Genomic DNA, 27,992 nt, shown 5'->3' with positions numbered 1-27,992 from the left:
CATTGCATAAGGCAAATCATGATGGGGGTCATTCTTTTTTAATCCTTTTTTCACTTTATTACAATAGATCATGAACTTCTGTCAGATAACTTTATTTTGATGTGTTCTGAATGCAATAATTGACAGAGCAATACTTGAAGTTTGATCCACTATATTTTTCATATTTTTTGACCATAGTATATACGCTTTACAAAACTATATGTAAACATAGTATCTATGCTGTAGTACATAAAACATCTGCAATTACATGAGAGAAGGCACATAAAGATTTTCATTTTACAAATGAGATGATACACCATGGTTGAGAAGGACATTGGGATTGTTTTTAAAATTATTTCTTTCCAAGTCTTGTTTTTCCTAAGTGCAGACAGGGACTGCCTAATACAATACTTCACCTGTATTGGGCTGTGTCCCCAGATGTTATGAAAAACTGGCAACAAGCAGGCTGTTTCTTCCATTTTTTAAGCAAAGAGTGTATTTGAACTAATTTAAAAAAATAAATGTACATTGGATTTTTAGATGTATACATAAATACATGTAAGAGAGTTGTTTTGAACTGCTCCAGTTAGCAGCTCACTTTCAGCACATGCTAAGTCTAAATACTGTAATACTGCAGCTTTTCCTAACCAGTCACTGAAGATGCAACTAAAATAAAGTTGAAATATGTTAAAAGATCCAAAATATAGAAATACAAAAAGTATCCTCATGCTGTTACATTCCCTGCTAAGGGACAGGAAAAGTGCATGCTCGTACCCACTTGTTTACCTGCTGCTTTGTGTTTGGGGGCTTCATATTGCACAACTGCTTGATTAAAACTTCATTAAATACCAATAATAGCAATGCACTCATCTGTTTAACAGCATGTTTTCCTCACCATTGGTGATTCAGCAAGAACTCAGTATTTAAACTGGCAGAGAAGTTGTGCCTCTTATTTAGTTTTTTGTATATATTATTATGACCAGAAGCTGATGAAAAAAGTGATAGTGCTGTCCACACTCTGAATTCCAGCTCCTCTCAATGCATTTACAAGGGTGTCACTTGAAAGGATGCAAATTTGGTTTTCTTTGAGAGTTGCTTTTTTAAATTTCCAATTAAATAATAAAGACTTGAGTTTGACAGTAACACATAACTGCAAATAAAATATGAAATACTGTCAATGAGGTGAATTTAAAAACCAAATAGTTAAAATTCACATTTTATACAGATTTATACTACACATTTAATAAAAAATAGAGTGTAATATTCAATAAAATTAAATACACAAGGAGTAACACTATACAAATGGTCTATAAAAGCTCTTTCCCCCCATAAGGCGGTTTGCAGTCTGCTTTATAGTCACGGGCAATAAATAATATACCTTTGGTTTTTCTGACCATTTCACTATTCAATGTACAGTACAACTAAAACCTATTTCTGGATGAGATGTTTCACATGAACCACAGCATTTCATACACCTAAATATGTTATATGGCTTTTCTGTTATTCATCACTTTCATATTCCTCCTCTTCTTCACCTATGGGGTAGGACTGGATGTTGTTCTGGGTGTACATTTTTGTTTTCACGGGACAGTTGTGATCCATGAGTATTGCCTGGAAGAAAACAGAGTGTGAGTATTTCTGCTTAGCATCCAGCTGAGGCTGGTGCTGCATGCACCACTCAGGGATTCCCCTCTCCTCCCTTGGGGCAGAGCCCACACTGATTGCAGTCAGGGCAAATGGAGTCCTCAGGTCTGTGTGAGTGGGGATCTTCTTGCTAAAGACAGCTCTGGAAAATTTCTATTTCCAGTATTTCAGCCCAGGTATTATTGAAATACATCAACCTGCTCTCCAGAGACAGTAGTTTACCCCTCCCATAACTAATTTCCATCTATTAAAACCTTAACGAATGGTCAAGAGGAGCCCTACTGCTTCGAGCCAATTCTCTTTTTACTGCTTTTGTCCCCTCTTTCCATGGAGATCCAGAACAGCATAACTGAGGGTAATGCCAGGGGTGGTTGTCCCCATACTGTGCTTTGACCCCTACAGCAAGCTAAAAGTGGTACTCATGGTAAGGGCCAGATAAAATACTAAATTCTCTGGCCCGAAATTCCCCAGGGAGCTTTGGAGCAGCTGTGTAGTGTTCTTCATGCTGAGTGTAATTAATAATTATGCAAAGACCACAATTTTGGGACCCTCCTTTTGACTCTCCTCCAGCCTGAATGACTTGGGACATCACTTTACAGCCATGAGCCACTTTGGAGCTATTTTGAATTTAAAGGTATATTAGAGGTGGCAGATGCTGGAAGGTGTTGGAGCCATGGGGAGAGATCCTGTCCCTTCAGGGGTTGTGATGTTACAAATGAAACTGTCAGGGGCCATAGAAGTACGTGATAAATTTTATACTGCCAGGAAACAGCAGCTGATATTTTTTTCCTTTCTGTTCCTCAGCCTTATTTAATGTACAAAACCCAAAACAAACTAAACCAGTGCATTCAGCAAAGGTCATGACAAGGGATTAACTGGGATTCTGCAGTCCAAATAGGAGCCAAACAGAAGGTCGCTGGCCTCACACACACCATTATTTCCACAAGATTCAATTTTCCACCTTCTGCCAGTGCAAAGTGAGCAGCACCAACATCACATGCTGTCCTTACCTTGCAGAGTTGTGCCACTGCAGAATAAGACCATGACCATGCAGAATTAGTTACTTTTCACCCAAATAAACAACCAGCAATTACATTTTGGGCCCAGATCAGCCTTCTTCAAGAAGAGTAAGGATGAGTGCTGAGTAGACTAAATCTACAGATGGTGACACTGTTCTTACACACCCTACAGTGGCTGGAGAGCACAGAGTTTGACAAATTTATATTAAAAAAAAAAAAAAGCCTTTGGCAAATTTATATTTAAAACAAAGAGAAAGAGAAGCCCTGTGGTACATATTGGATAAGAGAAGGCACTAGTTTGTAGGGATAAGGTGAACTGCATGAAGGAAGGAGAAGGAGGAAAAAAGATGATCCAAAATATTCAAAATATACTGTGATATATGTTTTTAAAATATTTTTTTCCCAGACAACCATGGGAAAACAATAGGCTGAGGCACACCATGGAATAATTTGGTCAATTGGCCAATAGAGTTCTGGCTCCTCAAGGAAAAGAGAAATAAATTCTCTACTGACTCCACTGCAGCATATGCTGATGCAGAGGAATATCTGCAAGACCCTGTTTCATAAAAATCAAATTTGTGACTTTGTAACATCAATAAAGGGTTTGCCTTTATACATCTTGGACATATAAAGAAGGGGGAGTTAATTCCAAAGTTAATGCCTGAGGGTGAAATACACTGTGCTGGTCCCATTTTGAGGAAGTTAGAGGGAAAGATGCAAATGTAAGTTATCATTTGTTTAGCTGAAAAAAAAAAACAATATTAAAAAAAAAACCATCAAGTTACACTTACCATTTTCTCCTCTTTGGCAGGTGGACTTCGAAGGAAAAAACACAGGGGGGCAAAGATGATATCCACAATTCCTATAATTGTCATGAGCCATGGGAATCCAATGGCCTTGGCAATGGCACCACCAGCAGAGGGACCTTGTACAGATAAAAACCCTTTTCTGGAGATTGCTCAGACACAAAATTTACAGCAGTCCCTTTAAACAATAGTACTTCTGTATACAAACCCCTCATCTTACAAACAGATTTGAGGAATGTAAAGACGTGTTTGTAATTATAAAACTTTCCTGGCTCCATAGCCCAAATTCCTGGAAGAGATTAGAGGTGTTCCTAAGGGCATCTGTGTCATGCTCTCAAGGAGGCAGGGGGTCAGTGGGGAGGGATTCCCCTCACAGACCCTTGGAGCACAGCTCTGGTGTTGGTTTTAGATGTTCCAAGGCCTCTTTTCTCAGCACATCCCATTTGTGTTCAGTGCCTTCAAGCCTCTTCCAGCTCATGGAGCGAGCACCAATTGCTGCAGAGGAGGGGAACAGATGCCAAACACAACTCCCCCTACTCTGACTTCTGGCAGAAAATAAAAACGTCTTCTCATAAAACCTGCAAGTACCACTGGGTTTCTGAATTGTAGCAGATTCCCCTGTGCTTTCCAGGCTGGGAGAGGCTGGACTTACCTATGGCAAAACCCATGCAGAAGGCAACATCAGCTATAGCATAGACGCTGCCATAGACCGACACGTGGCGCAGATCCACCAGGTAGCCCATGATTGGCATCATGGAGGAGTCCACCATCCCTGCAAAACACAGGCCAGGGAAACGCTGCAATTTCTTCCCCTGCTTTTAACCTCTTGGTGAGCTATGTGCTAAGAAGGGATGCAAAAGCAGCTAAAAGGATGCTTGTCAAAAAGCAAAAGGTTTGTGTAAAAATAGTCTGTATTAGCTTTGTTTTTTATGGTCTTTGCCGTGTCTGGGGTCGTGTGTGGACGTGTGTACAGGTGTACATGTGGCACCTGCCAGAGGACAGGAGAGATGTGAATTTAGGGTGTATCCACACTTCCCACCAACTGAGCAAACCTCCCACTTCCCATATCTGCCAAGTAATTAGGGGAAAGTTATCTGGTGTGAACCTACCCTGGCTGACAGCCTAAAAGACAGCATTCTCCCCCAGTCAATCAGAATTATTTATGGTGTTTTTATCCTGTCTTTTGATACACACCCTCATTTCTGGCAAGAAACAGCACAAACAGCTCACAAAACTGCTGAAATACTTGGGGTCTGAATCAGTGCCTGAAGCTTTTTTCCTCACTACACATCCCTCATGTGGAGGTGCCCCAGAACATTTTCTGAGCAGCCAAGCACTGAAAAGCAAGGCAGGGTCCCCACTGCAGCCTGCCTGCACAGCCCAGGGTAAGGAAATGTCACACATGTTACTTGAGGAGTGCATGTGTTTGAGCTTGGGAACTCCTCTTTACGTACAAACAGTTTAAGCCTTTTTTTTTCAGTTCAAATGTCTATATAAATCCTTTTCCTCTACAGGAAAGGCTGTGGGTTTGGGGCAGTGCACAGATGCATTTCTAAAAACAAATTTACATTCATGGACAGGTTGAAAGATCTGCTTAGGTTGATGGACAGGCCTGGGGGTCCAGCTGGTCTAAAGCAGCCTGGTCCAAACCCCATAAGAACTGTCCCTTAATCCTTCTTGCTCTGCCTGCCAGTTTGGGCTACAGCTCAGGCTGCAGCACTGTTCGATCAGAATGGCAAAAAACCTGATTTTCTGTGTAACTTCATATCAAACCATTTTTACAGAAATAACAGATTGTAAGATCTCATTGCAAATGTTCTTACCTATGGCAAATCCAACTCCAAAAGTTGGTGCTATGAGCCCATAAATGTTTTTAGCAAATGGAACCTATAAAGGAAATTTCAGGCAGTTAATTACATCACACTGCACATGCTAATGAGGTTAGCTTATTTTTCTGAGATAAATTCTCCAAGAAACTACAGCCCACTTTGTACAGATCTGAGAGTTTGATCCTTGTTCTGAGCTGTTATTTCAGACAAGTGTGCCATTAAACCACTGACACACTTACTGTTATAAACTGCTGAGTGACAGCTCAACAGAGGAGCATGCTCCTCTCAGAGTCATCATTTCTAAAAATAATTGAAGCACTGAAATTGGAAAGCACTCAAAACTCTGATCTGGAACCTATTAACCACACATTGTTTAATAACGTGTCATAAAACTCTCATGGGAAAAGCACATATCTGAAGATGAGCACACAAACATTGACATGATTTAAAAGATGTGTGATTGTCTACTTACACATAAAATACTTATTCCCACGATTAGCATCCCGAGCAAAGCACAAAGCCACCTACCAAAGAAGAAACATCACTCAGAGATGGTGATCATGAGATATTAGAGCTGAATGTTTCAAAGCCATGTCTGAAGCGCTGAGTTAAACAGCAAAGTAGCAATGTGTTCAAAAAAAATCAATTTTGCTCCTATAGAACAAGGTTTAATAATTTCCACTATCAATAAACTGCCCTGGGAAACACTGGAAATGGTGCATGAAGAGACTGGAAGGTGATTAGTATTTTTAAATTAGGCATACCTTCCAATTTTGTGTGCAAGTATCCCAAAAAGATTCGTCCCAATGAGATAAGAGATGCTAGCTGGAAGAAAAGCAACGCCTGAAAAATATGAATGAGATGTTTTATCAGCAAGGATTTCAGTGAAGTGTTAGAAGAAACTAATAAATGCCAGACACTGCAATTTTGATCTGGACACATCTAATAGAGCCCCAAGAATCAAATATCCGGTTTGTTGCAGCCTTCCCGTGAAATCTAAGGACATCATCTGTGAGATGCAGGAGCAACGTGATGCCTTTGAAAAGAGTTTTTCAGCATGAGATCCAAGAACTGGTCTGGGAGAGGGGACAGAACAACAAAGAGCACAAAGTTTCTATCTGACTGCAATAAGCTTTGGGAGAGGTCAAGGAGAGCGACTCTCCTGCAGCTCAGGGCTTGTGGAGCATCTGCTCAGCCAGCCCAGGGTGGGTGAATCCCCTGCAGCAGGGGACAGCAGGGCTGCTGTGGCTCTGCAAGTGACAGTCCCCTCCTCTAAGCCTGGGAATTCCTTTAAGCTTCCTGTTACAGGCATGTCTGTACTGTGATGCAGCCCTTGATCAAGTGTGTATCAATAATGCAAGGGTAGAAAAGCTTTTAAAATGATATCAAAATTATTTAGCCAATGTATTTTTAATTTTTTTTTAAATCACATATTGGTTTAAATAAAATGAAGTTTTAATAAAACTGTAATAGCTTGCAGATGAAGACACCTGAGTAAATTCTGTCTCTCTCATTTCCCACCTCCACTGGGAAAAGCACATTTGTTGGCACCAGCAATGTTTTTCTGTCCCTGAAGCTGCCACAGCAGTGGCTGTATCTGGAGTAGATGCTGTAGTCTGGTGACATCTCTGGTTTCAAATCCAGTTATTACTCTCTGTTCTGGAGGATTCATCCTCTCCTTACACAGAAGTCCCAGGGCAGGAGCCAGCCAGAGATTCAGAAAGCAGCCCTGGTGCCAGGTACACAATCCAGCCTCTGCCTTCACGTGTGTGTGTGTGTGCTCATCTTTCACCAGGGCAACATAGGTTTTCTCATTTCCTGCCTATCCATCTTCCTTCCTATCTCTCTGATATATTCATAAGAAAAAAATCAAGAGGTAATTTTTAGCACAGCAATATCCTGTGATTAAAAACCTTGTGGGTTACAGTGGTGGTGCTGGGGAAAGATTTCATTTTAGCCTGTGTAACCAGAGCTACTTCAGTGCTGTTTGGAGCTGTCTGGTTATACCAAATGGTAACACAGAGCAGGCCTTGACAGCTGGAAAAGAGAAATTATACTGCAAAGGCTTGTTAAATAAGACTTGCACAGGTTGGTCTGTAAGCTGTGGTATACTGAGGCAGAACCATAATTTTCTAAATAGGCTTTATGCACAGTAATATTCATTGGTCAAATCAAGGTTCTTTATACCTTCTTCAGATCATGCTTCAAACAGCTGGCTTCCAATTGCATAAAATAATAATTTGCTTAAAACCCTGCAGTTCAATTTACAATTTAAGAGGCTTAAAATTTTTCATTAATGCTGTCAAATCAGACAAAGTGAAATGGAGTCAATTACCTGTATCATTAAGGGGGTTAAATTAGTCTTCATTTAAAATGGATATTTTCCTTCTAGTAACCTCTGTTCAATGAAGTAGATCTTATTTCTATTGCATCAGTAATATGAAACTGGTGAGGGAGGTCGATAGACAATATTTATTTTTCCTTTTTGAGGTTCAAAATCCCTAAGTTTGCATTCTGCTGTATTACAGGCTAGAAGTTATTTCCAGGTTCAGCAGTACATTAAGAACTGCATCTGTAGCCACTCTAGATTTCAATTGCATTAATTAGAACAAAGATTTGTGCTTTTTATAGGGTGTAATGTGTACATTAACACAGAGCAGGGATATCAGCTGAACATCATTTTCATGAAGGAATTTTCTTCTTTCAAACTATACACTGATATTAAAAAATACCCTCATGCCATGATTAAATTAATCAGAGATAGATGAAGGCTGGGCATCCCCCACTTAAGATTCACATCAACCTCTCACATATGGTTTGTCACTCAAAGTGGAATTTAATCCACTTTCTGGTGGTTTTTTCCTGCTCTTGCTCACCTCAAAGAGAAAGTGACTGCTCCAGCTTTATCTGGAGTGGACACGTGAGGCATGCTCCATGTTTATGGACTTGGTTTCCCAAGGCTGTGTCCCTGCTAAAAGTCCCAACGAGGTCCAAGCAGGGGCTCCCCATTGCTTTCTGTTGAAAGGGATGTTTAAATAAGCACTAAGGGAAGCCAAATCTATCAAATCCAAGGGAAAGTGCTCCTGCTGTCCCTGTGGGCACACTTTAAGCAGCAGTCCATCCTTGTCCCACGTGTTGGGCTGCAAGGAGGGTGTGCTGCCAGAGCACAGAGCAGCTGCTGCAGATCCCTGTACCTGCTCGGGGCAGTTCAGGCTGGGGACTCAGGGGGGATTCCCACAGGGAGAACAGAGAACAAATGGTTTTGCTCTGCCAGGCTGGCTCTGGGACTCAACAGGCACCTTGCAGTTGCCCTGGCCAATGTTCACTGCCAGAGCAGTGCTGGCATTCCCAGTGGAGCTGGATCAGCACCAGTCCTGAGGCTGCCTACAACTGTTTTTCCTTGAAATGTGAGTGCAGCCCATTACAGGAGCCTCTATTGCAATAACATCACCCCAGTGTATTTTTCTTACATACCAGTGTTTGTAATTGTGCAGGTTTAACGCTGGCACTTTACAGATTTAAAAAAAAAAAAACATAAAAATTACCCCCTTGAAGCAAATAATCTTTAACAGGACCAGAACTCAGACATTCAATAGACAAAATATAGAGATGCAAATAATATACTGTACTTTACCAAGCTGCCATTTTTTTGAGCACATGGTCTCCATCATCCAGATGGGTAAAGCTGGTTCAAGCATAGCAATAGCCATGTTTGCAAAACAGATTGACCCTTAAAGAAAGAAGGGGAGGGGAAAAATAATAGTAGTAATTATTTCTTTTGACTATAAATAAAACACCATGCAAAGAATGAATGCTTTTACATAAAATATTGCACTTTTTACAGCCCTATTTTTCATGTGTCAGATGGTGATTAACATTAAATAGAACACAATGTAAAATCACCGAAGGCTAGCTTTTTGTATATTTCTATTCTAGAAATTCTACAATAAAGGTTAAGCTGCTTCATAATGTGAAAGTTTGCAGTGAGCTTGATGACATTTGGAAAGTTCACGAGGTCTGTTGTACAAATGATTAACTAAAACTACAACCACTTGGTCTTTACCTGGTCTCCTGGGGCAATAGCAGAGCCCTTTGTGTAAGAGGCTGAGGCTCTGACCCTGTGCCTCTCATCTGAGAGACCAGACCTACCTCCCATGGCAGGATGGGGAGCTCTTGATCCTGAAAATACCCAGATACAGCACAGGGATGTCTGCTCCCCAAAAAAGGGAGTTTCCTCTCGAGATCCCACAGGCAGCAGTGAGCAGCAAACATGGGTTTGGCTTTGAGCTTGCACAGCCCTATGAATTTCAAATGCCTACAAATCTCTTCTGAGTGCCTGGACCTTCAGTAACCCAGGCACAAAGGATAACAAGGGGTGGAAATGCTGGTTCAGCCCTGCACTGCTGCCTGCAGAGCCAGGCTCCAGTGGCTTTGTGTCGTGTTCATCCCTCCTCAGTGCTGCACTTCAGCCTCAGTGGAGGGATTATGAAACCCCATGGTATTTCTTGGGGTTCAAGATGCCTTTCAGGATTACTCAAAAGACCCTCAGGCACTCAAAGTTTAATGCAGGGCAACAGGACATGTCCCCTCTGCTAATCCCTTACAAAATGGCTTTTGGGAATCACTGCTGGAAGTGACAGCCTCAAACTTGTGTTCCCACCTTTCTCTGTAATATTTACAATCTCTGAATTTCAGGAAAATATTCTAGATTCTTTCAGTCGTTTACTATACAAATTTTACTCTTTTTTTCCCTAAAATAAGCTGAATTTTTAAGAGGTCAGAGAAGCATTATTTCTCACTGAGGGAGTTCCTCATCACAAGGTTCAAAACCAAATGAGCACTGATGCCATTCTTTGCTCAAACCTGTCAGAATATATTAGATTGTGTATCCACAATTCCTAAAATGAACTTGCTGGCTCTCTCCCTTCCCCAGGCAAGGAGCAACAGTTCAGCACTGCTTTGCCCTAAAGACAGAAGCCAACCCTTCCACTTGGTGCAAGGAGCCCCAGTTAAACACCTTGGGGCTCTCCCAGGCCAAAATCAGCCACGCTCAAGCAGCTGCTTTGATGCTGGAAAAAACATTTCAGGCTGCACTGAGTGCAGGCAGAGGAAGCAGGACCATTCTGACTAAGTCAGCTTAAATAGCAAAGGATTGGTTCTATTCTGAACAAACCTCACAAAGGAAGGTGAGCAAACCTCACAGGTGTGCTTGCACATGGTTGTGGCACCTGCTTCTCCTTAGGCCAGGCAGCACCACCAGAGTTTACCAAAGTGCTCAGGATTATGGGGATAAAGGTGCTTCAGACCTGGAGAATGTGCCCCAAGAGAAAAGTGAGAGCCTGAGCTCTAATCTGGGGCAAAATCCAAGAGCCTGCTACCTCAGCAAAGCTTCTCCAAAAGAAAATACATTATTTTTTTCCTCAGTCTTGCATGGAGCTGACCTTTTTTTAAAGTGCCTTGCATCCTACATCTTTTCTTCCTTGAATGACATTAAATGCCCTGTGCTGGCCAGAAGGTGTGAAAGTGCATCCTGGCAGCTGAATCCCATCTCCACAGCCAAGAGCCCCCCCAGCTTTTGGCAGAGTGGCACAGACATCACTGGCATTTTCCTGGGACAGAGCAGGCACCCAGTGAAAAGCTGTCCCACGCCTTCCCAAGGTGATACCTGCCTCAGCTCTGCTTTTTGCATCTGATCATTTAAACCAACTTGTCTGTGCATGCAGCTGTGTCAGGCTAACACTGTTTTTCCTGTAATCCCTGTCAGTGAGGTTTGGCTTCAGGAATGGCACAGATTTCACTCCCTGAGCTCCCACCAGCAGGGACAAAACATGTCAGTGACATTTCCTCTGCCTAGGCAGTGGCTACTGATGGCACAGACTCTGAAGCAGCACCTCTGACACAAACCAGGGCATTTGGCATTCAGCTCTGACAAAACCAAATTTGGTCTGCAAGGGAAATAAAGCAAGGAGGAGGGGCTGAGGTTAAAGAACATCAGCATCACTGTCAAAGCACAAACCTGATCTCTTACAAGTACTGTCACTGCTATATTTTTCCCTAAAATACTTTTATTCAGTGGATTTTTCATGCTCCAAGAATTTCTCAAGCAAAAGGATTTGTATAACTTAAGTCACGGCTCAACCAAGTCACAGAGTTAAGGTTATGATAATTGCCTAAAAATCAGCAAGGAACAGAAAACTTCCAGAAATGCCTGGAAGAATTGTTCTGTTAGACAAGCAAGTTAGGATGAAGAAACAGAACTGTGAAAATAATTCTCTGTTTCCAGGTATTTTGTCAACATTAGAAAGGGCCAGGCTTAATTACAGAATTCAGAATAAACAAAAATGTGCAAAAAGAAAAACTTCTCTTGAGACAGAAAGGCTCATTTGAAAACAGATACATATAATACCAAACACCATTCACCATTCCACCAGACCTTTTCTGAAATACAACAATTCATGCTCAAGAGACCAAACTTACTCCCTCTTCAAACAGAAACAAAGTTCAGTGTTATTCCCTGTGCCTGCCTGTGATGTGCTGGCAATCCCTCACTCTGAAAGCCTTGGCCCAAGTCACTTGCCTCTCAGGAAGTTTCCTGGCCACATCTCATTGCCCCAGCAGGCACCTAGAAGTTATTAGTGGCCTCTCATTTGGAAAGACACATTTATTTCAAATTTTCTGCCTATTGTGCTTCTGTTGGTACATTCATCCTGTATCACCAACACATTCTTAGATCTTTATGCAAAGCAAACCAGAAAATGACAATGCTGTTAAAGCAGCTCAACCCAAGACATGCCAAGAGGCCAGGAATGACATCAATGGCTGGTTTAAAGAAGGAAGAAAAAGGTCTGGTACCTGCTGCAATAATGATATACGGGTCCTTCAAAAGTGTCAGTAAAGGTGTCCCCTTCTGACTCTGCAAAACAAAAGCTTGGGATTAGGAAAGGCAAAGTGACACCCATTCCTGCAGTGTTTTACTTTAGTACTCACTTCTGCCTGTGTTCTGGAGGGCTGCAGAACAAGTAACTGAACAGCTGTGAAAAGAAATCCATGCTGTAACTCTCCTCCAGGAGGGGATGGATGGCAGGATCAGGAAAGGTTGGTGCCTCAGGGTGATACTGACTCAGGGATCTACTGACCTCCATCAAACAGAGCCAGGGCTGCCAGCACCAGGAAAGGAGAGCTCTTCCCCACAAACTCATACATGACACTCCCAAAAGGGGGGCCCACTGCCAAGGAAAGCAAAGGACACTTGTGAACACTCTGACTCTGAACAAAACCCCTGCGAGCGTTTGGGCATCCTGCTACAGGCACACAGCAACCAAAAACCCAGTTTGAAAAGCCCCACAGAGATCACTGATCGTGGCAATAACCATATTCTTCATTCCCCAAATGTGCAACGTAAACAAACCCCAAACATCTCAGAGACTGGCGTGTGTGTGCACACTGGGAATGGCTGCTGTGGGAAAAGCTGCTCTGCACATGCACCATGAACCCAGTCTGGAGGCTGCACAACCCCATTGCACCCAGTGACACCCTCCTGCTGCTTTCAGAGGTCCCAAGAGCAAACTTTGGGATGGCTGGGGGATGGTTTCTTCTGCCAGCAGAGCCTCCACCTCACTGACCTAATACTCCCATAGCCAGGCCTCCAAGTGCAATTCCCATTGCGTTGCCTCTCTCTTCGTCATCCGTATAAACAGTGGCAAGCAATCCCATCCCTGCAATTAAAAATAAATAAATAAAGAGACAAAAGGAAAAAAAAAAAGCACAGCACAAAATTAGGCATCTGTGTGCTACAGTTTATGGTCATCATTTGCCACACCTACTAAACATTATACAGAAATGACCGAGGGTTTATTTTTTTTTTTTTGTGTGTGTGTGTGTGTGTACATATATATATACACACATATACTCCCTCCCTATAGAATTAACTTCCAAGCAAAAATGCTTTTGGCACCATCCATGGTCACCAAGACCATACTGTTGTGCAGTATTAGTCAGGTAATTTAGTGATGCCCTTATTTGTTAGATTCTTTATGCATCTCTTTGTCACAGAGCTTTTTGATGATGCTTTCCAAAGAGCTTTTGACAAGTGTTCACCATAATTTATTTTTACTCAGAGTGCACAAAGGTCTGGTGACCACTTAGCTCCAATTGTGGACAGTGCTCTGGGTATGAGGTATTATGCAGAGCTGATTGCTTTGTAAATGAGTATTTCAAGTTCAGCATCAAAAAATTAAAGGATCCTTTTGACCTTTATCTTCACATGTCTTATATCTGCACTTGATTATGAGCCTTCATTTCACAAAAGGAGACATGAAGCCTAATTTGCTTGTCTTTTTGTGGAGCACTCAGACACTGCAGACGTAAATGCTGCAGAAGAGTCCTTATAGAAATTAATAATTCTGTTTCCAAATCAAGATTCACATAGGACTCAATAAATAAGTTCTGCAGCTACACAAAGAAGGAAAACAATAGATTGCATGGTTGATCAATCAGTAAATACCATCCATCATCAAAAGAGCTGAGGTCCTGTGTGCATTACCAGGGTTATTGAAACAAGTGGATGACATCAAATTGTTTGCATGAACAGCTGGAGAGCTGTTAGAGAGCTGCATTAGAATTCACAGTGAATGTGGGGTTTGGGGAAATAGTCTGGAAAAAAAGGAAGAGGGGGAAATGAGAAGACAGTGACACAAATTTCTCACATAGATGAGAACGATTGCACAGACAGGCAGGGGAGGGAATGAATGACTGCCAGCAGTGGCACACAGAACTTCCCTTGCTGGGAGATGTGTGTGAGACTCTCTCTGCTGGTGGCCTGAAAGGAGTCAGAGCTTCTCCCCAGAGCTGGGGCTGGTTCTGGTGCAGCACAGGGAGAAATTTGGAGCCCGTGCAGGGGGTGAGCAAGGGCTCAGAATAATACCTGCAGGGCTTCCAATTCAAAACCAGAGAGGATAAAACTGATGGGAGAGGTGATAACAGTCTTGCAATACGAAGGAAAGCCAGGAAGATAAAGAAAGGAATCTGTTCTTTGTGTTCTCTGAAGGATGGCAAGCAGAAATAAGCTCACATGGCAGTAAAGAGCCTTTAGATGAGATACCAGGGGAAAAAACCTTCCTGAACATAAGGGTACTTAAGCACTGAGCTGGATGCTGACGGCAGCTCTGGAGGCTTCTGAGGTCCTGCCTGTCCAGTGTGCATGAGGAATGACAGATATTCAGCTGATCCTGCCTTCAGGAAGGGGTGGACTAGAAGGTGCCTTGGCCTTTTCTGCTCTTTTGTGCTCATTGGCTGAGAAATAAAAAAGTCTTGTGTTCACCTAGGAGCCCGTAGCTCAAGTGCCCCCTTGCACAGGGACTGAGATGCAGCTGAACAATAATTTTGATTCTGGCATGTCTTCCCTTGGGAAAGCTTGACTTGCAACCCTAACTGATGTCAGTTCCTGCCCTTGCAGGAAATTTTTCCAAGATTGGAATGTTCAGCATGAACAAAATGTATTTTCTCCAGCCTCAGCCTCAAGAATGCTCAAATAATTTGGGCTGAAAGCCCATATTCCATTTCACCTACTTGTTTAAAAATGAGACACTTTTTTTTGGAAATGTGGTATGGATATACTGAGCCCAAACTGGCAGCCTGCATCGTAAGCCCTTGAAAACAACATTTGATAACAGAAATTTCTGTAACAGACAGAGCTGCTGTTCTAACTGTAATAAGTACCAACATAAGTTCTCAGTGACCTTTAAAGCGGCTAAAAATGAATTTAAAGTGTTGAAGACACAGGTGCAGAAATCCCAGGGAGAGTGCAGTTCATTTAGTGCTCTACCTTACTGCAACCCAAATACCAAGGAAGTCTTAAAAGGCATTTGCTTTTGAGCTACTTTGTATGAAAGAGACAGAAAAAAAGAAAAGAGGATTCAATTGAATATTTTTGTATTAATTATTGAATGTGGTGACAAAATTTAACTAAAAAAAGACTGAAAGTGATCTACATTTTTTCTCTATTATCTCTTACCTGCCACAGAAGAACATGAGGAACCCACTCCTTGAAGGGACCTGGCAATAAATAGTAGTGCATAGCTTCCAGAGAAGGCAAACACTGCAGGAAAAAAAAAAATTAAAACAGAGGTAATTTTTAAAATTAGGTTAACTATAACTAGGTTAAAAAGTTAGATTTCTTGAAACTATCACAAAAACTTCCTACAATTTAGTCAAGCATTTACAGTGACTTGTGCCACTTTCAATGCTAACTGCATTATTTTCTCTTATTGCATTTAGATGTGTCAGTGTTGAATTGCTCTCAGGTGTCTGAGCCTCCAGGTAACACAGGATGCAAGAGCCCAAGCAGTTTTAACTAATTACTCAGGATTTGATTACATCTGCTCAGGTTCAGCTGCACACAAGAGGAGTAATAAGACTTTTCTTTCCAGCCTCACCTCTCCACTCTGCTTCATTTAAGGCTGCCCAGTCTGGAGCTCCAGGACGTGGGGAGGGCAGGCTGTAACACACACTCACCAGTGTTTCCTCCAGCAATGAGTGGGTGGAGAGAGGTTTTCCCCTGGTGCTGCCAGATGTGTGGAGCACAGCTGGCTGAAGGTGCAGGGAAGCCAGATCCCCCCATTCAAAAACTTCAGCAAGCTCCTTCTCCTCCCACTAGCAGAGGAAGTGCACCAGAGGATGGATGGGCCACTATTTCTTTTCCCAAGAGATTTAACCCCAGGTTTCATTCTCAGCCTTTTAGGACAGAGCCCCTGCATGCTGCAGTCAGCCTGGCTAAATTTCCCACCCACAATGCTGGAAAACAGGAATTTCTCAGAAACCAAAACACGTCTCTGCTTGTAGAGGCCATGTTGTTGTCAGTGTCATTAAATCTACAGTAAGTTTATAAAGGGCTTTTTTTTCAGCTCCCATCTCTTGGCCAACTAAGGAAATTTGCAGGGCAGGTTATAGCTGCAGGAAGGTGTTATGCACCAGCTAAACATGGGATCCACGTGCACTCCTCCCACCTGTCCTGTGGTCTTGGGGCTTTTCACCACATTTTACAAACTCCCTACTGCGTGGACACTTAAAAATAAAAATAAAGGAAAGAAGGGTTTCAGCAGATCAGCAGTTCTCATTTAGGCTCCCTACTCTTATCTACATCCCAACCAGAATTTATCTAACATAAATAATATTTAACTCTGTTCCTAAGACACAGAGTTGTCAGTGGCTCTAAGACCAGGTCATCTTCTCTAGTACTTCAGTCCCCTTGGTGATACAGTTTTAAGATCATAGAATCATGGAATGTTCTGGGTGAGAAGAGACCTTAAAAATCAGCTGGCTCAATCCCCTGCCATGGCCAGGGACACTTTCCACCAGACCAGGTTGCTCCAAGCCCTCTCCATCCTGGCCTTGAGCACTTCCAGGGATGTGCCATCCACATCTCCACTGGGAAACCTCTCATTATTCTTTCTTTTATGTACAGTGGACCTGGAGATCTGTTTGTCCCCTTCCTAGTTTTGGTCACAGGCTCTAATACATCTTACACCTGTTCTAATACATCCTTACACCTGCCTTCCGAGGCAAAAACGATTCTTTTACTGATCCTCACAGGCTTCTAATGAACTCTGATGTTCTCTGTACTCTTTCTGTCTGGGCCACAGCTTTAAATGTCAGGCCGAAACCAAACATAAAACAGCAGCTGAAGCCTTATCACTGCCATTAGAGCAGGCAAGTTATCTCAGCTGACTTGCAGGCAGATCTCCTGTTTGCACATCCCACGGCGACGTTCAGGGACGCTGAGATCCTGTTGACTCATCAGCCACTGCAGCCTCACCATCTTTCTGATAAAACCCCCATGAGATCTGCTTGTGCAGGGCCTGGCAGGGCAGCTCTCCTGTGGCTATTCAAAACTGTCTGAGCACTGCTTCAGCGCAGAAAAGCCTGAAAGGTTCAGCTAAGGAAGAGACCCGCTGAGGTGGGATGAAGGGTTGTGGTTCCTCGGAGCACGTTCCCAAGAGAGCACTTGTTCAATCTCATCAGTACCACCATCAACGTGGAGCTGACTCCCTTAAATTTTCCTTGGGAACTAGTCCCCAGACATCAACAAGAAGAATTCCTAGTGATAATTATTATGGACCATTTATTTAAAAGTTGTGCCTGCCTGGGCCAGACCAAGTAAGATGTGACACTTACTGATTGTTGAAACAAACATGATGCAGAAGCCAGCAAACAGGGGGATCTGGTAGCCTATTCTGGAAAACAAAATGAGTATTCACATTTCAGAGGTTGTCCCACTGAGGTTTTGAGTTAGTCTTACATGAATTCACACACCACACAAACCCAACCTGTAGTTTCTTGGCAGGCTTTGAACTATTTATTGTGGACCACATGGCCATATTTGTCCACATTACAAATTTCTTTTCATCTGACACAGCAGACATTTTATCTGAAATGCCTGGGAAAAAATCCTTCTCATGATTGCCCTGACTGCCCTGTTCTCATTCTGACTTAATTTTTCCCAATAAAACTCCTCCATGATGTTGCCAAAGATATGCCAAGGGAAGATTTCCCTGAGTGTGCTGAATTCTGAAATACCCCAGTCGTGGTTCAGTGCTCATCTGTTTCCATCCTCATCAGACAATGATGGTAATTATAATGAGACATAGTCAAGCCAATGGCTTTTTTACTGGAAAAAATTTGTCATCAGCTTTTCTGGGAGTTTTGCCTCAGGAGCACTGGAAGAGTCCCAAAGAGCCTGAGAATAATACTTTTGCTTTCCATGGGTTTAGGAGTAGAAATGGAGCTGATCAAAGCTTTCTTCATCAGCCCATTTCTTCACTAGGACTCTAAACAGTCTGTAGAAATGCCTGGTTTCTCCAAGTATTTTCAAGTTTCCAGGAAATAAAGAACTTCCTGGCTGGGAAGCAATTACATTTTTTGAGCAGATAAAACTGAAAATTCAACCACCAAAAAAAAAAAAAAAAATCACAGTATATTATTTTTCACGCAAATAAAAATCTACCCTAGAGTCAAAACCTAGGTAGCTCTGAAGACAGTGTGCATATTCTGTCCAGCACACCTTGTTCACAGTTTCATTTTTTGTAGGATTGTGCATCTCAAATGTATGTGCCAGGACATTATTTAGTGGCCAAATTCTTCAACAATGGATCCTGCTTTTCAGAGGAGCACTTTCAAAGGATTTCAGTTTCCAATGATTTGACAGTGTTGTGCATTTAAATGGTTCAGCATTGGCTAAAACAGATCAATCAAATAATGGAAGGGTCAAAAATGGCCCTTTTAATAACAGTAGTCATGAAATAGACAAACCAATATAATTATTCCAAGCTTTTGTTTTGTATTAATATTTTTATACAATCAAGGACCTTTGATAATGGAAAACTCCCTAGAGTGCAGAGCTTAACATTCATCGTTTGTATCATTCTTGTGAATGAAATAAAATGAGCTTTCACGTGGTATTTTGCCTTAAATCATCACTGCATTAAAATATGATAAAAACATAGTGCACAGATTCTCCTATTTGAAATCTGTAAGAGGGTGTTGTAAATATGTGACAGCAGAGATTGGTCACTCATGTGCAACTTACCTGAACTGATGTCTCCAAAGCAAATTAAATCCCTATCACAACTTCCCCTGTGGCCTTAGGATAATAACTTTAATCTCCCAGCACTGTCACACATGATATATAAAAGAACAATACATTTTTTTGTCTGCTTTATTTAAAGTGAATGATTTTTTCTAAGGCAGCCTTTCCCTTGCTGTGTGTAATAGGCATTACACGATGGGATGCTGGTCTCCCCTGGTGTTTCTGTGTGCATGAGGAAATAAAAAATTACCTCTTGCCAACTTCTTAGCTGCCTCAGAGCACTTCCCTTTCTAGTGGGCCCAGGTAGAACAGGCCACGGAGAGTTTGATCACAATTGCCCTGATTTTGAGTTTTTTTAATTAAAGAAAGCACTGAGAAAAAAAAAAAATAAACCCTGCAGGTATGGATACTGATGATGGTGGGCATAATCAGATTTTTCTGGGGTATGAAAGAAGATGAATGTCCTTATGGCTTTTCCCACTGCAAAGTAAAGTAGGGCTGGGTCTTTCAAGGCCATCCCAGACGTATCTAGGATGGGCACTGTGAGAGAGAATTCTGATTTCAGTACAGGAATCAAGCAATTCATAGATTTGACACAGGGCCTGTGAGATTGCAATTTGCTTCTGCTACAAGTACATTGAAATAATATTCAGTTATTTGCATGAAGAGAAATGCCATCCAAATTGGCTCCCACGTCCACATTTCCCTCATTACATCAGAGACATGAGCTGTGAGATCTGCCATAAACATTCACAAATTAAACACAGAGCAGTGCCATCATGCTAAATAAAGGAGGTTTCAACTCTTCCAATGGGCTTCCTACACCAGGGAACTTTCTGGTGGTTGAAGGCAGGAAGAAAACAAGCATTTTGGAAGTCACTTCTAATGCTCAATGTAATGCTTTTCAAGCATTGTTCTTAATTTTTGCAGTTGCAGATGTTATTCTTCCTTTTCCTTGGACAAACAGGGCCACAGCAAGATGGAAAGTGACACATAGGAGAAGCTTGGAGCTAAACAAGTCATTAAAATACTCTGGAAGGAAAATATTGCCCAGAGCATCCCCCAAAATGTGGAGATGCACAATTCTGGAGTGCTGCCTCTGCATGGAATTGCTGAACCTCTAGAAGCCGTGCTTGGGCTTTCTCACATCCAGCTGACATTTCCTTGGATATGCAGGTTGTCCTTCCCTGTCCTTCTCAACAAGCCCTGCTCCTCCTGAACTAGCAGCACAATTATTTGGCAGCTGTGCTACCACAAATGTCCAACCTGCAGCTGGATTGCCTGTCTGTTCTACAGCTGTTGAGGGCACAGACTGGGAGGTTTTGCTGAACAAGTGCCCTACACAACATAAATAATCATAAAAAGGAGAGGCACTGCCTGTAGCAGCCAATTCTGCCCCTCGGTTCTGGGCCATTCATGTTCTTGCCAGGTGAAAAGTGAATGTGCAGTTTTTCCTCAGCCATGACATAGCATCCTCCATCACAATTACCTCTGCATTTTGTTCCTCTGCATGTTTGCAGCACCAAAGAATATTACAGCCTGTCTTCTCTCTTATCTTTTCTTGTTACTATGGCTAAACATACAATTTTCTTGGGTACTGCTTTCAAAACCCTCCAAGCAATTCTGAAGCAGAGTCCAGCACGTCTCACCAAGGCTACTTGCAGCTAAAAGTGCTTATTACAAGTATTTCTGGTCTCTGGAAAAGTCTGAGTCACTAGTTGAAGGAGGGAAAGGAAAGGCTGCCATTGATGGAGAACACCCAAATGAACTCCATTTCAGATTGTAGGGCTCTCAGGAAAACATTTATACCCACTAACAAGATTACTCTAGACTAAGACAGCAGATTGTTGTCCTGTGCAACAGCACAATAAAGGTTACATTGACCAGGTGAGCAGCTGTGGATTATTACAGCCTAATTATCAATTAGTGCTGTAAATCCACTGATTCCAACCTTGCTGTTACACAGCTCCATGTGAGCACCCCTTGCTAGCTCTGTCCTGCCTGGAACTCTGGCTCTCTTCTTCACTGGCAGTGAAGACTGGGGAGGATTTATGGCAAGAATATGTTCCTTGAGGTTCTGAACCAACGAAGCACTGAATATGTGTGGAGCTCAGAAAGAACACGTAGGGTCAGCAGGGACAGGGCGTGTGGTCCCTGCACTCCCACCCCCATGCTGGAGCACGGGGAAGGCAGAGGGACAGAGTGACCTGGGCAGACAGAACAGGTCACTTCAGCCTCCTGCCAAAACCTGAAAGGAAAGCTCACACAGGAACTGAACTGTAAATATGTAGTTACAAACATTATTTATTCCTCTGCTTCCTTCTTTGTGTGTGTCTTGGGCACAAACACTTTGTGGTCCCCTTTCTCTCTCATGCTAAGGAGTTCAAAGCTGTAGCCAGGATGGTGTCAAAAGGAGGGTGATGGTGAAAATGGCTAATCATTTTAATGGTTTTTGAGGCTGATATGAATAGGAACAAGGTTAAAACTACAATTTTTTTTTTCAGACTAATGAAAAAAAGAAGGGGACACACATGGCAGAGGCATTGAATGGCTCTGCTGGTTGAGAGGCTGGCACAGCTGGGCTCACAGCCTGGTGCACAGAGCTTGGTGAGAGGTTGATAAAAGCAGTGGGGTCAAGCAGAGAACCACAGGATGGTTTGGGTTGAAAGGGAATTTAGACCCCATCACCTTCCACCCCCCTGCCATGGACAGGGAGACCTTCCACTGGACCAGGGTGCTCAGAGCCTCCTCCAACCTGGCCCTGGGCACTTCCAGGGATGGGGCAGCCACAGCTCCTCTGGCACCTGAGCCAGTGCAGGTGGATGAAGCTGTTGGTTCCAAAGGGCAGCCCTTTGCCCACTCTCTCCACAGGACAGCTTTAGGCAGAGCCTTCACTCTCTGCATCCTCCTCACAAAGAAACCTGTGTCAGATGCTGTGCTTTGTGGATAGCTTCTTACCAATTTCACCACCAGGAAAAACATCGTGTTCTTCTGACCCACAAAATCGTATCAGCTCTGCCCTGAAACCGTGCCAGGGTGGGAAGTTTGTTGGTGACTTCCTATGGCAAAGCCATCACCAGTGTTTGCTCTGTCAGGACTTTGCTAGGGCAGAGGGAACTTGTATTGTTTCAGGAACTGAAAACCTGTTCTCTGAGCCAGGTGTGCCTGGTGTTCCATGAAAAAAGCTGGGCTTTAAATAAGAAATGGTTTTTGCAGAACATATGCCTTGAATAAAACCAATTCTGGGATTTGTTTTTGCATATCGATACTTTCAGTAACTATAAAAGAAGGGAAAACAGGCCTCCAAACTTTCAGAACCTTAAAAATAGTGATTATTTGCAGACTCATATGAGTAGAACATCTTGTTGCTGGCTGTACAAACTCAAAGCCAGTTCCTGGTGAAAACCAGCACTCGACTAAAACTCTAAACCACTGCTGAACAGCTATATTTGATTGAAAAATAAAAATCACTGTACACAGTGTGCTACTTATTTGAAAAAGGAACTTACTGGGCATTTTAATTAACTGTGCACACTGATCTTGAAACAAGCAATCATTTCTATGAAACTTTTGTATTTTGCTGGAATTCTGTAGAAGTAATAAAGGCAAAACTTAACAGTGATGAAACAGCTTATCAGTGGTAAGGAAGAGTATTTCTATTGATAACCGAGATATTTTCTGTTTGATTTATACAATCACAAATTTTAGCTGATCATTGTTATTAGAAATTGTCAGCTTAAGAGGGGAAGAGTATCTAATAACTTCTACTGATAAATGTGTTAACTGATATTTCTCACTAAACATTTATCAGAAGAAAGGCAGATACCAGTACCAAGATACAAATAATGCATGAAAGAAAAACAGTGAACCCTAAAATTAATTTATGGCCCCTTTGCCACTAAGGCACTCACTTCAGCTGTGTGAGACAAGAGTTTGTCATGTGGATGAGGGGATGATGGGATGACTTGCTCCTTGAATTTCCTTCTCTCACTCATGTGCCTGCAGTCACACACCCTGCCCAGGCAAAAACCTGAGGGATGTTTCCAGGAGGAAACCTCAGCTCCCAGCACTCAAATTCACACTGGTGTGGTGCCAACCCTGCCCCTAAGAGGAAAGGGGGATGCTGCAGGAACATTCCTGCCTCATTGCCAAACCAGGGATGCATCACACACATCCCAGGAGCTGGCTCCAGGGGAGAGGTGTGGCCACACACCGTTCTCCTGTTTTGGCAGGCTCTGGAAATGCTGGTGCTAACAGAAAAATAGTAAATATCAATGGGGCAACCATTTAGGCAGTTAGGAAAACCTGGAAACACATCCAAAGAACTCTTATAAAAACATTATTTGATGTTATGTTACTTTACCTGCAGAGGAGCTATGACATCCTCACTAAACAATACAGGAAAGAAAAATCCTTCTCAACTTGCAGCAATATTTGTGCAAAAGTAATTTTGTGATGCTGTACTTACATCTGTGGAGGTGTTATGTATTGGTGATAAGGGGAAATTAAGGGGAAATGAGGGAGAAATTAAACTCTCTCTCTCATTTACAGCTTTTGTGTTTAGATCAGTTCCACAGATCAAACACAGGTTTGGAATACCTGACACTGTGAGTCCAAATGCTGCTTAGCCCTCAGCTGGATACTTTTTATTAGATTGAAAGGAAACATTTAGACTATATATGTATCTATTAGGTTATATAGTATATGTATACACTATAAATATATATATAGTGTATATACATATACACCACATATATATATATATATATACACACTATAAAACCTAAACAAGGTTGTTTTGGCTTCAAAACCTGAATTATCTGGCATATTTTTGGTAGTGTGTTGGTTGTTTTAAATATTGTCACCTATGATGGACATTGACTGCTTGAAAAGTGTTCTAGAAGTACAAGTTTCTGCTGCTTGCTATTTTCTGAAAGGAATAACTCTCTATGAAAACAGTTTACATAAGAAATATGTATGAATAGAATTTGGAGTTTATTTCCTGCAGAGATTGATCTCATAGTCTGTTTGGGAGGACTGAGGCTGCTTCTGTGGGGAGCAGTTACACAAAATGCTAACAGTGAAATCAAATGTATTATTAACATCAAAAATTTAAATTATATTATATATACTTTTTAATCTTCATATAAATATCATCAGTACTTGGATTTGGAGAGGGGCTTTAAGTCATAGTTATTGATGTTTATAAGCTTGATCCTGGCCCAAATAAATTTTCTGTGAAGTCCCATTTAAACATATTTGCAACATCATATATTTGCAAGAATTTCGAGGGAGCAATTGGAAGGCTGGGCAGAGTCATGTAGTGCTGGGAATGTGGGACCCACTGAACCTGGTGATGAACATGGCATTGGCAAAGTTGGACATTTGTTCACTTTTCCCTGGAGTTCACACAATTTTCCCACTGATTCTCTCCTCAGACAACTCCAAACCACCACACACCAAGAGCTGCTCACCTCAGTGAGAGCAGGGAAGGGATCTGAACCCTGCCTACACTTTCAGTATCCTCTTTGCCTAATGTGGGTGTCACAGGAATATTGACAATCCACAATCTTTGTGAATACTACATTGCAGTGTCTTTTGCTCTCCTGTACCTAGATGGGAGATGTTTCAACACCATCTCAGCAAAGGTTTCTATACAAAAGCTGGAGGAAAAGTGTGTGATACTGATGGCTGATGTGCAGCTATTTTGGAAAGGCTGTAAGCGTTTAAAACTGCTCACCAAATGTATTTCACTGGAGTATTCCTCCAGAAAAAGCAAGAAGGCAGCAATCCAAAAGAGAATTAAGAAAACCCTGTTTGAAACACTAACCTGGGCTTAAAGATCAGGGTGAAACCCTCAGTGCTGGTGCAGCAGCAGTGACATACCTGTTGGTCAGAGGCCCTATGAAGGGGTTGGTCATCAGCTGCACTGTTGCTTTTGAAGCAAACAAGAGACCCACCCGGACGTTTTCATTCAGCAGCTCCTTGTCATCCTTGGGGCAGTCAGAGGGGGAAGCAGTGACACTCACAACCATTTGTTCTGTCTGGCTCTGATGCAGCTCCCCAGGCTGTGTCTTGTCAGATTCGTTTCCAGTGACCATTGTGGAATTGTCGTAGTAGGAAAAGATGCTCTGGAAACTGTCCATGGTGGCTGAGGGTAGGTTAGGTTTAGTAGTCTGGATTTCTGTGGCATTTTTCTCGTGCTCAATGCTGTAAAGGTAACTGGGAATTATTGGCACTGGAAAAACAAACAGAATACATTGGCATCTTACTATCAGGTTATTTGTAAATGGAATCACCGAGCTGTTGCTTTGCCATTGATCAGGAAATACAAGGCTTTCCTACAGAGCATGTTCAGAAACACAGAATTGGAAAAGAAATTTGCTACCGGAAAAAAACAAACCTGTAACTCAGAAGTGCAGTTTAAAACAAAAAATTAATTTACGTTGTTCTTAATTTTTTGCCAGTTTTCATAAGATTCCCATAAGGTTTTCTATGCATACATCATTAAGTAAAATATTAGAAGTGTCAAAACCCATGTCTGAAACCTCTTTGTTGCATGTGGCTACAAAGTCCTTTTATTAGGCTCCAAAAGTGTGAATAATGAGAAGAGAATTGGAATGATTATTAAGCCAAAATATAAAAAATACAATATAAAATATTTCTAAAATAAACCACCAAAATATTGATAGGTACTAGCCAGAAGAAGGAAAAAATATAACAGACCTATATCAAAGAATCAGAAATAATAGACATATTTGCAATAAGAGACAATATTTTCATGTCTCATTATTTTAAAATTTACATAGATAATATCATCCAAAAGGAGCCATGTTTATATGTTTTAGGATCTTGGCTGCAATTTAATTGCATCAATATGTATCCCAGACATTAGGATTTCAGAGTTTGTAAAAACAGATGTCAGGTTCATTAATTTTAATATAAGTGACAGCATCACTCCTTCTCATCTTGCATTTTGTCCTGAAAAAGTCCAGCACCTCAAATCTACAAACTATAACAATTCCTAGGGCATCTAGCATACATATTACTTAACAATCAATCAAATATTACTAATCCTATAAGGAAGTATATTAATGTAAAAAAAAAATCCAACATCAACTCGCTAAAAATAGATATATTTTTTAACTAAGGTCTACCTTGTGGCATCAATTTTTAAGCTGAACCTCTTCAAGAAATTCAGGATTCTGATTCAGAAACTGAGTCTGAAGCATCACCTGAGAGCTGGCTCTGCACAGACCGAGTCACTTCCAGGAGAACCATGTGCATTCCTGTGTGTTTGTATGCACATCCACAAGCCACTGGTTTCTCTGGACCATCTTCTTTCAATTTATATGAACATTTGAATATGAGGAGTTTTCAGTCTACCAGTGAAAAATATTAAATTGTTTTATTCGAGTAGATTTCTGAATCTTGACACTGTGCCACTGAAGCCGTTAAAAGTTGGATCTTAGACTTTGATCAAAACTTTTGTTATTTTGTTAAACTAACTCATGGAAGTGCTTTTCTTAAAAGTGACTTAGATAGTTTTCTTATTAACCTATCATTTTAAGACCAATGTGGGGGAAACAGGAACTATCACAAGGAAACAGGCATCTCCAATGTTATCTAGCCTGTTGTTTCAGTTGCATGACCACAGGAGGAAAAACGAAGATGAGCTAAAAATACTGTTATCTGTCGTTCTACGAAGTATTCGTGGCGTTTAGCAGGAAAAAAAAAATAAGAAAAAAGAGAAAAAAAGGAGTTATTAAGACCTTTTTATACCATTCCTTATCTTGCAATTAACATGGAAATAAAGCAAGACTTTGATGTCCACTGCGGCGCGTTTGCAACGCCTGGGATAGAATTCATGGCTAAAACCAAAATTAATCAGTGTTTGAAAATGCCGGGTTTGAGAGCATTAATCAGGCATTCAGGGAGCACATCTGCCGCCGGACATCATTCCTGGCAGAAGCCGGGGGAGGCAAAGCAGCCCGAGCCCATGTCACCTACCGACCACGGTGAGCAGCATGTTGTCCAGCAGCAGCGCGATGAAGACGATGAGCAGGATGAGCTTGCGGGACTGGCGGCTCTCCCGCAGCCAGCGGAGCAGCCCCAGCTCGCCCCAAGCCATGCTCCGGCCCGGCTGCGGACACACGGAGGCCGGCGGGACCCGGGGAGCGGCGGGGAGCGGCGGGGAGCGGCGGGGACCGGGCGGGGAGCGGCGGCACCGCGCTCCTGCAGCCCCGCTCCGCGCTGCGCTCCCGGCGCGGCCCCGGCAGCAGCGGAGAGGAGGAGCGGCAGCGGCAGGAGGAGGAGGAGGAGGAGGAGGAGGAGGAAGAGAGGGGCGGCACCTCTGGTCCCCGTGGGAGCCCGGGGAGCGCTGGCAGCGGTGCGGGGCACGGGAGGGAATCCCCTCTGCTGCTCTCCCCTCTCTGTCCCCACACGCCGGGCAGGGATGCTCCGGGACAGCCGGGGCGGAGCTGCGGGGCCGCGCCAGAAGTTCCGTGTGCCCAGGGAACCTCTGTGTGCCCAGGGAACCTCTGTGTGCCCAGCGGGATGTGCCAGAAGCTCTGTGTGCTCAGCGGGATGTGCCAGAACCTCTGGGTGCCCAGGGAACCTCTGTGTGCCCAGTGGGATGTGCCAGAACCTCTGTGTGCCCAGGGGGATGTGCCAGAACCTCTGGGTGCCCAGGGAACCTCTGTGTGCCCAGCGGGATGTGCCAGAAGCTCTGTGTGCTCAGCGGGATGTGCCAGAACCTCTGTGTGCCCAGGGAACCTCTGTGTGCCCAGCGGGATGTGCCAGAAGCTCTGTGTGCCCAGCGGGATGTGCCAGAAGCTCTGTGTGCTCAGCGGGATATGTCAGAGCCTCTGTGTGCCCCGAGAACATCTGTGTGCCCAGGAGGATGTGCCCTGCAAACCTCTGTGTGCCCAATGAACCCCTGTGTGCCCAAGGGGATGTGCCCAGGGAACCCGTGTGTGCCCAGCAAAGCCGCTGCTCAGACACCGGAGCACATCAGTGCCGCCTTTGGCGAGCCACACAGAACAGCTGCCTAAAATTAGGGATTTCATACAATCATAGAATATCGGAAAGGACCCACCAGGATCATCGAGTCCAACTCCCAGCCCAGTGCAGG

The 27,992-nt window shown here is 42.7% G+C and overlaps 1 protein-coding gene across 1 annotated transcript; it reads right to left on the bottom strand.

Annotated features, from left to right (window-relative positions):
* Positions 1-23: 23 nt before the first annotated feature.
* Positions 24-27,319, bottom strand: SLC18A2 (solute carrier family 18 member A2). Its single transcript, XM_021545198.3, has 15 exons — positions 26,870-27,319; positions 24,746-25,097; positions 17,449-17,507; positions 15,290-15,373; positions 12,900-12,992; positions 12,414-12,503; positions 12,265-12,308; positions 12,130-12,190; positions 8,912-9,007; positions 6,042-6,120; positions 5,750-5,801; positions 5,272-5,335; positions 4,101-4,220; positions 3,434-3,567; positions 24-1,590 (listed from the first exon to the last, which is right to left on the bottom strand). The coding sequence occupies exons 1-15, from the start codon at positions 26,988-26,990 to the stop codon at positions 1,480-1,482; spliced, it is 1,560 nt and encodes a 519-aa protein (XP_021400873.1). The 5' UTR covers positions 26,991-27,319; the 3' UTR covers positions 24-1,479.
* Positions 27,320-27,992: the final 673 nt, after the last annotated feature.

This window comes from Lonchura striata, chromosome 6 (genome assembly GCF_050655825.1).
Source record: "Lonchura striata isolate lonStrDom1 chromosome 6, ASM5065582v1, whole genome shotgun sequence".
NCBI lineage: Eukaryota > Metazoa > Chordata > Aves > Passeriformes > Estrildidae > Lonchura > Lonchura striata.
Note: the sequence above shows the minus strand (reverse complement) of the source record. Positions and strands in the feature narration are given on the sequence as shown.

Excerpts from the sequence above, each read along its gene's own strand:
- SLC18A2 (XM_021545198.3), bottom strand. The coding sequence starts at position 26,990 with ATGGCTTGGGGCGAGCTGGGGCTGCTCCGCTGGCTGCGGGAGAGCCGC. Across the intron at positions 12,309-12,413 it reads CCTGGCTCTGTTTGATGGAG|CTGTTCAGTTACTTGTTCTG; the intron begins GTCAGTAGATCC and ends TTCTTTTCACAG. Across the intron at positions 1,591-3,433 it reads CTGCCAAAGAGGAGAAAATG|GCAATACTCATGGATCACAA; the intron begins GTAAGTGTAACT and ends GTTTTCTTCCAG.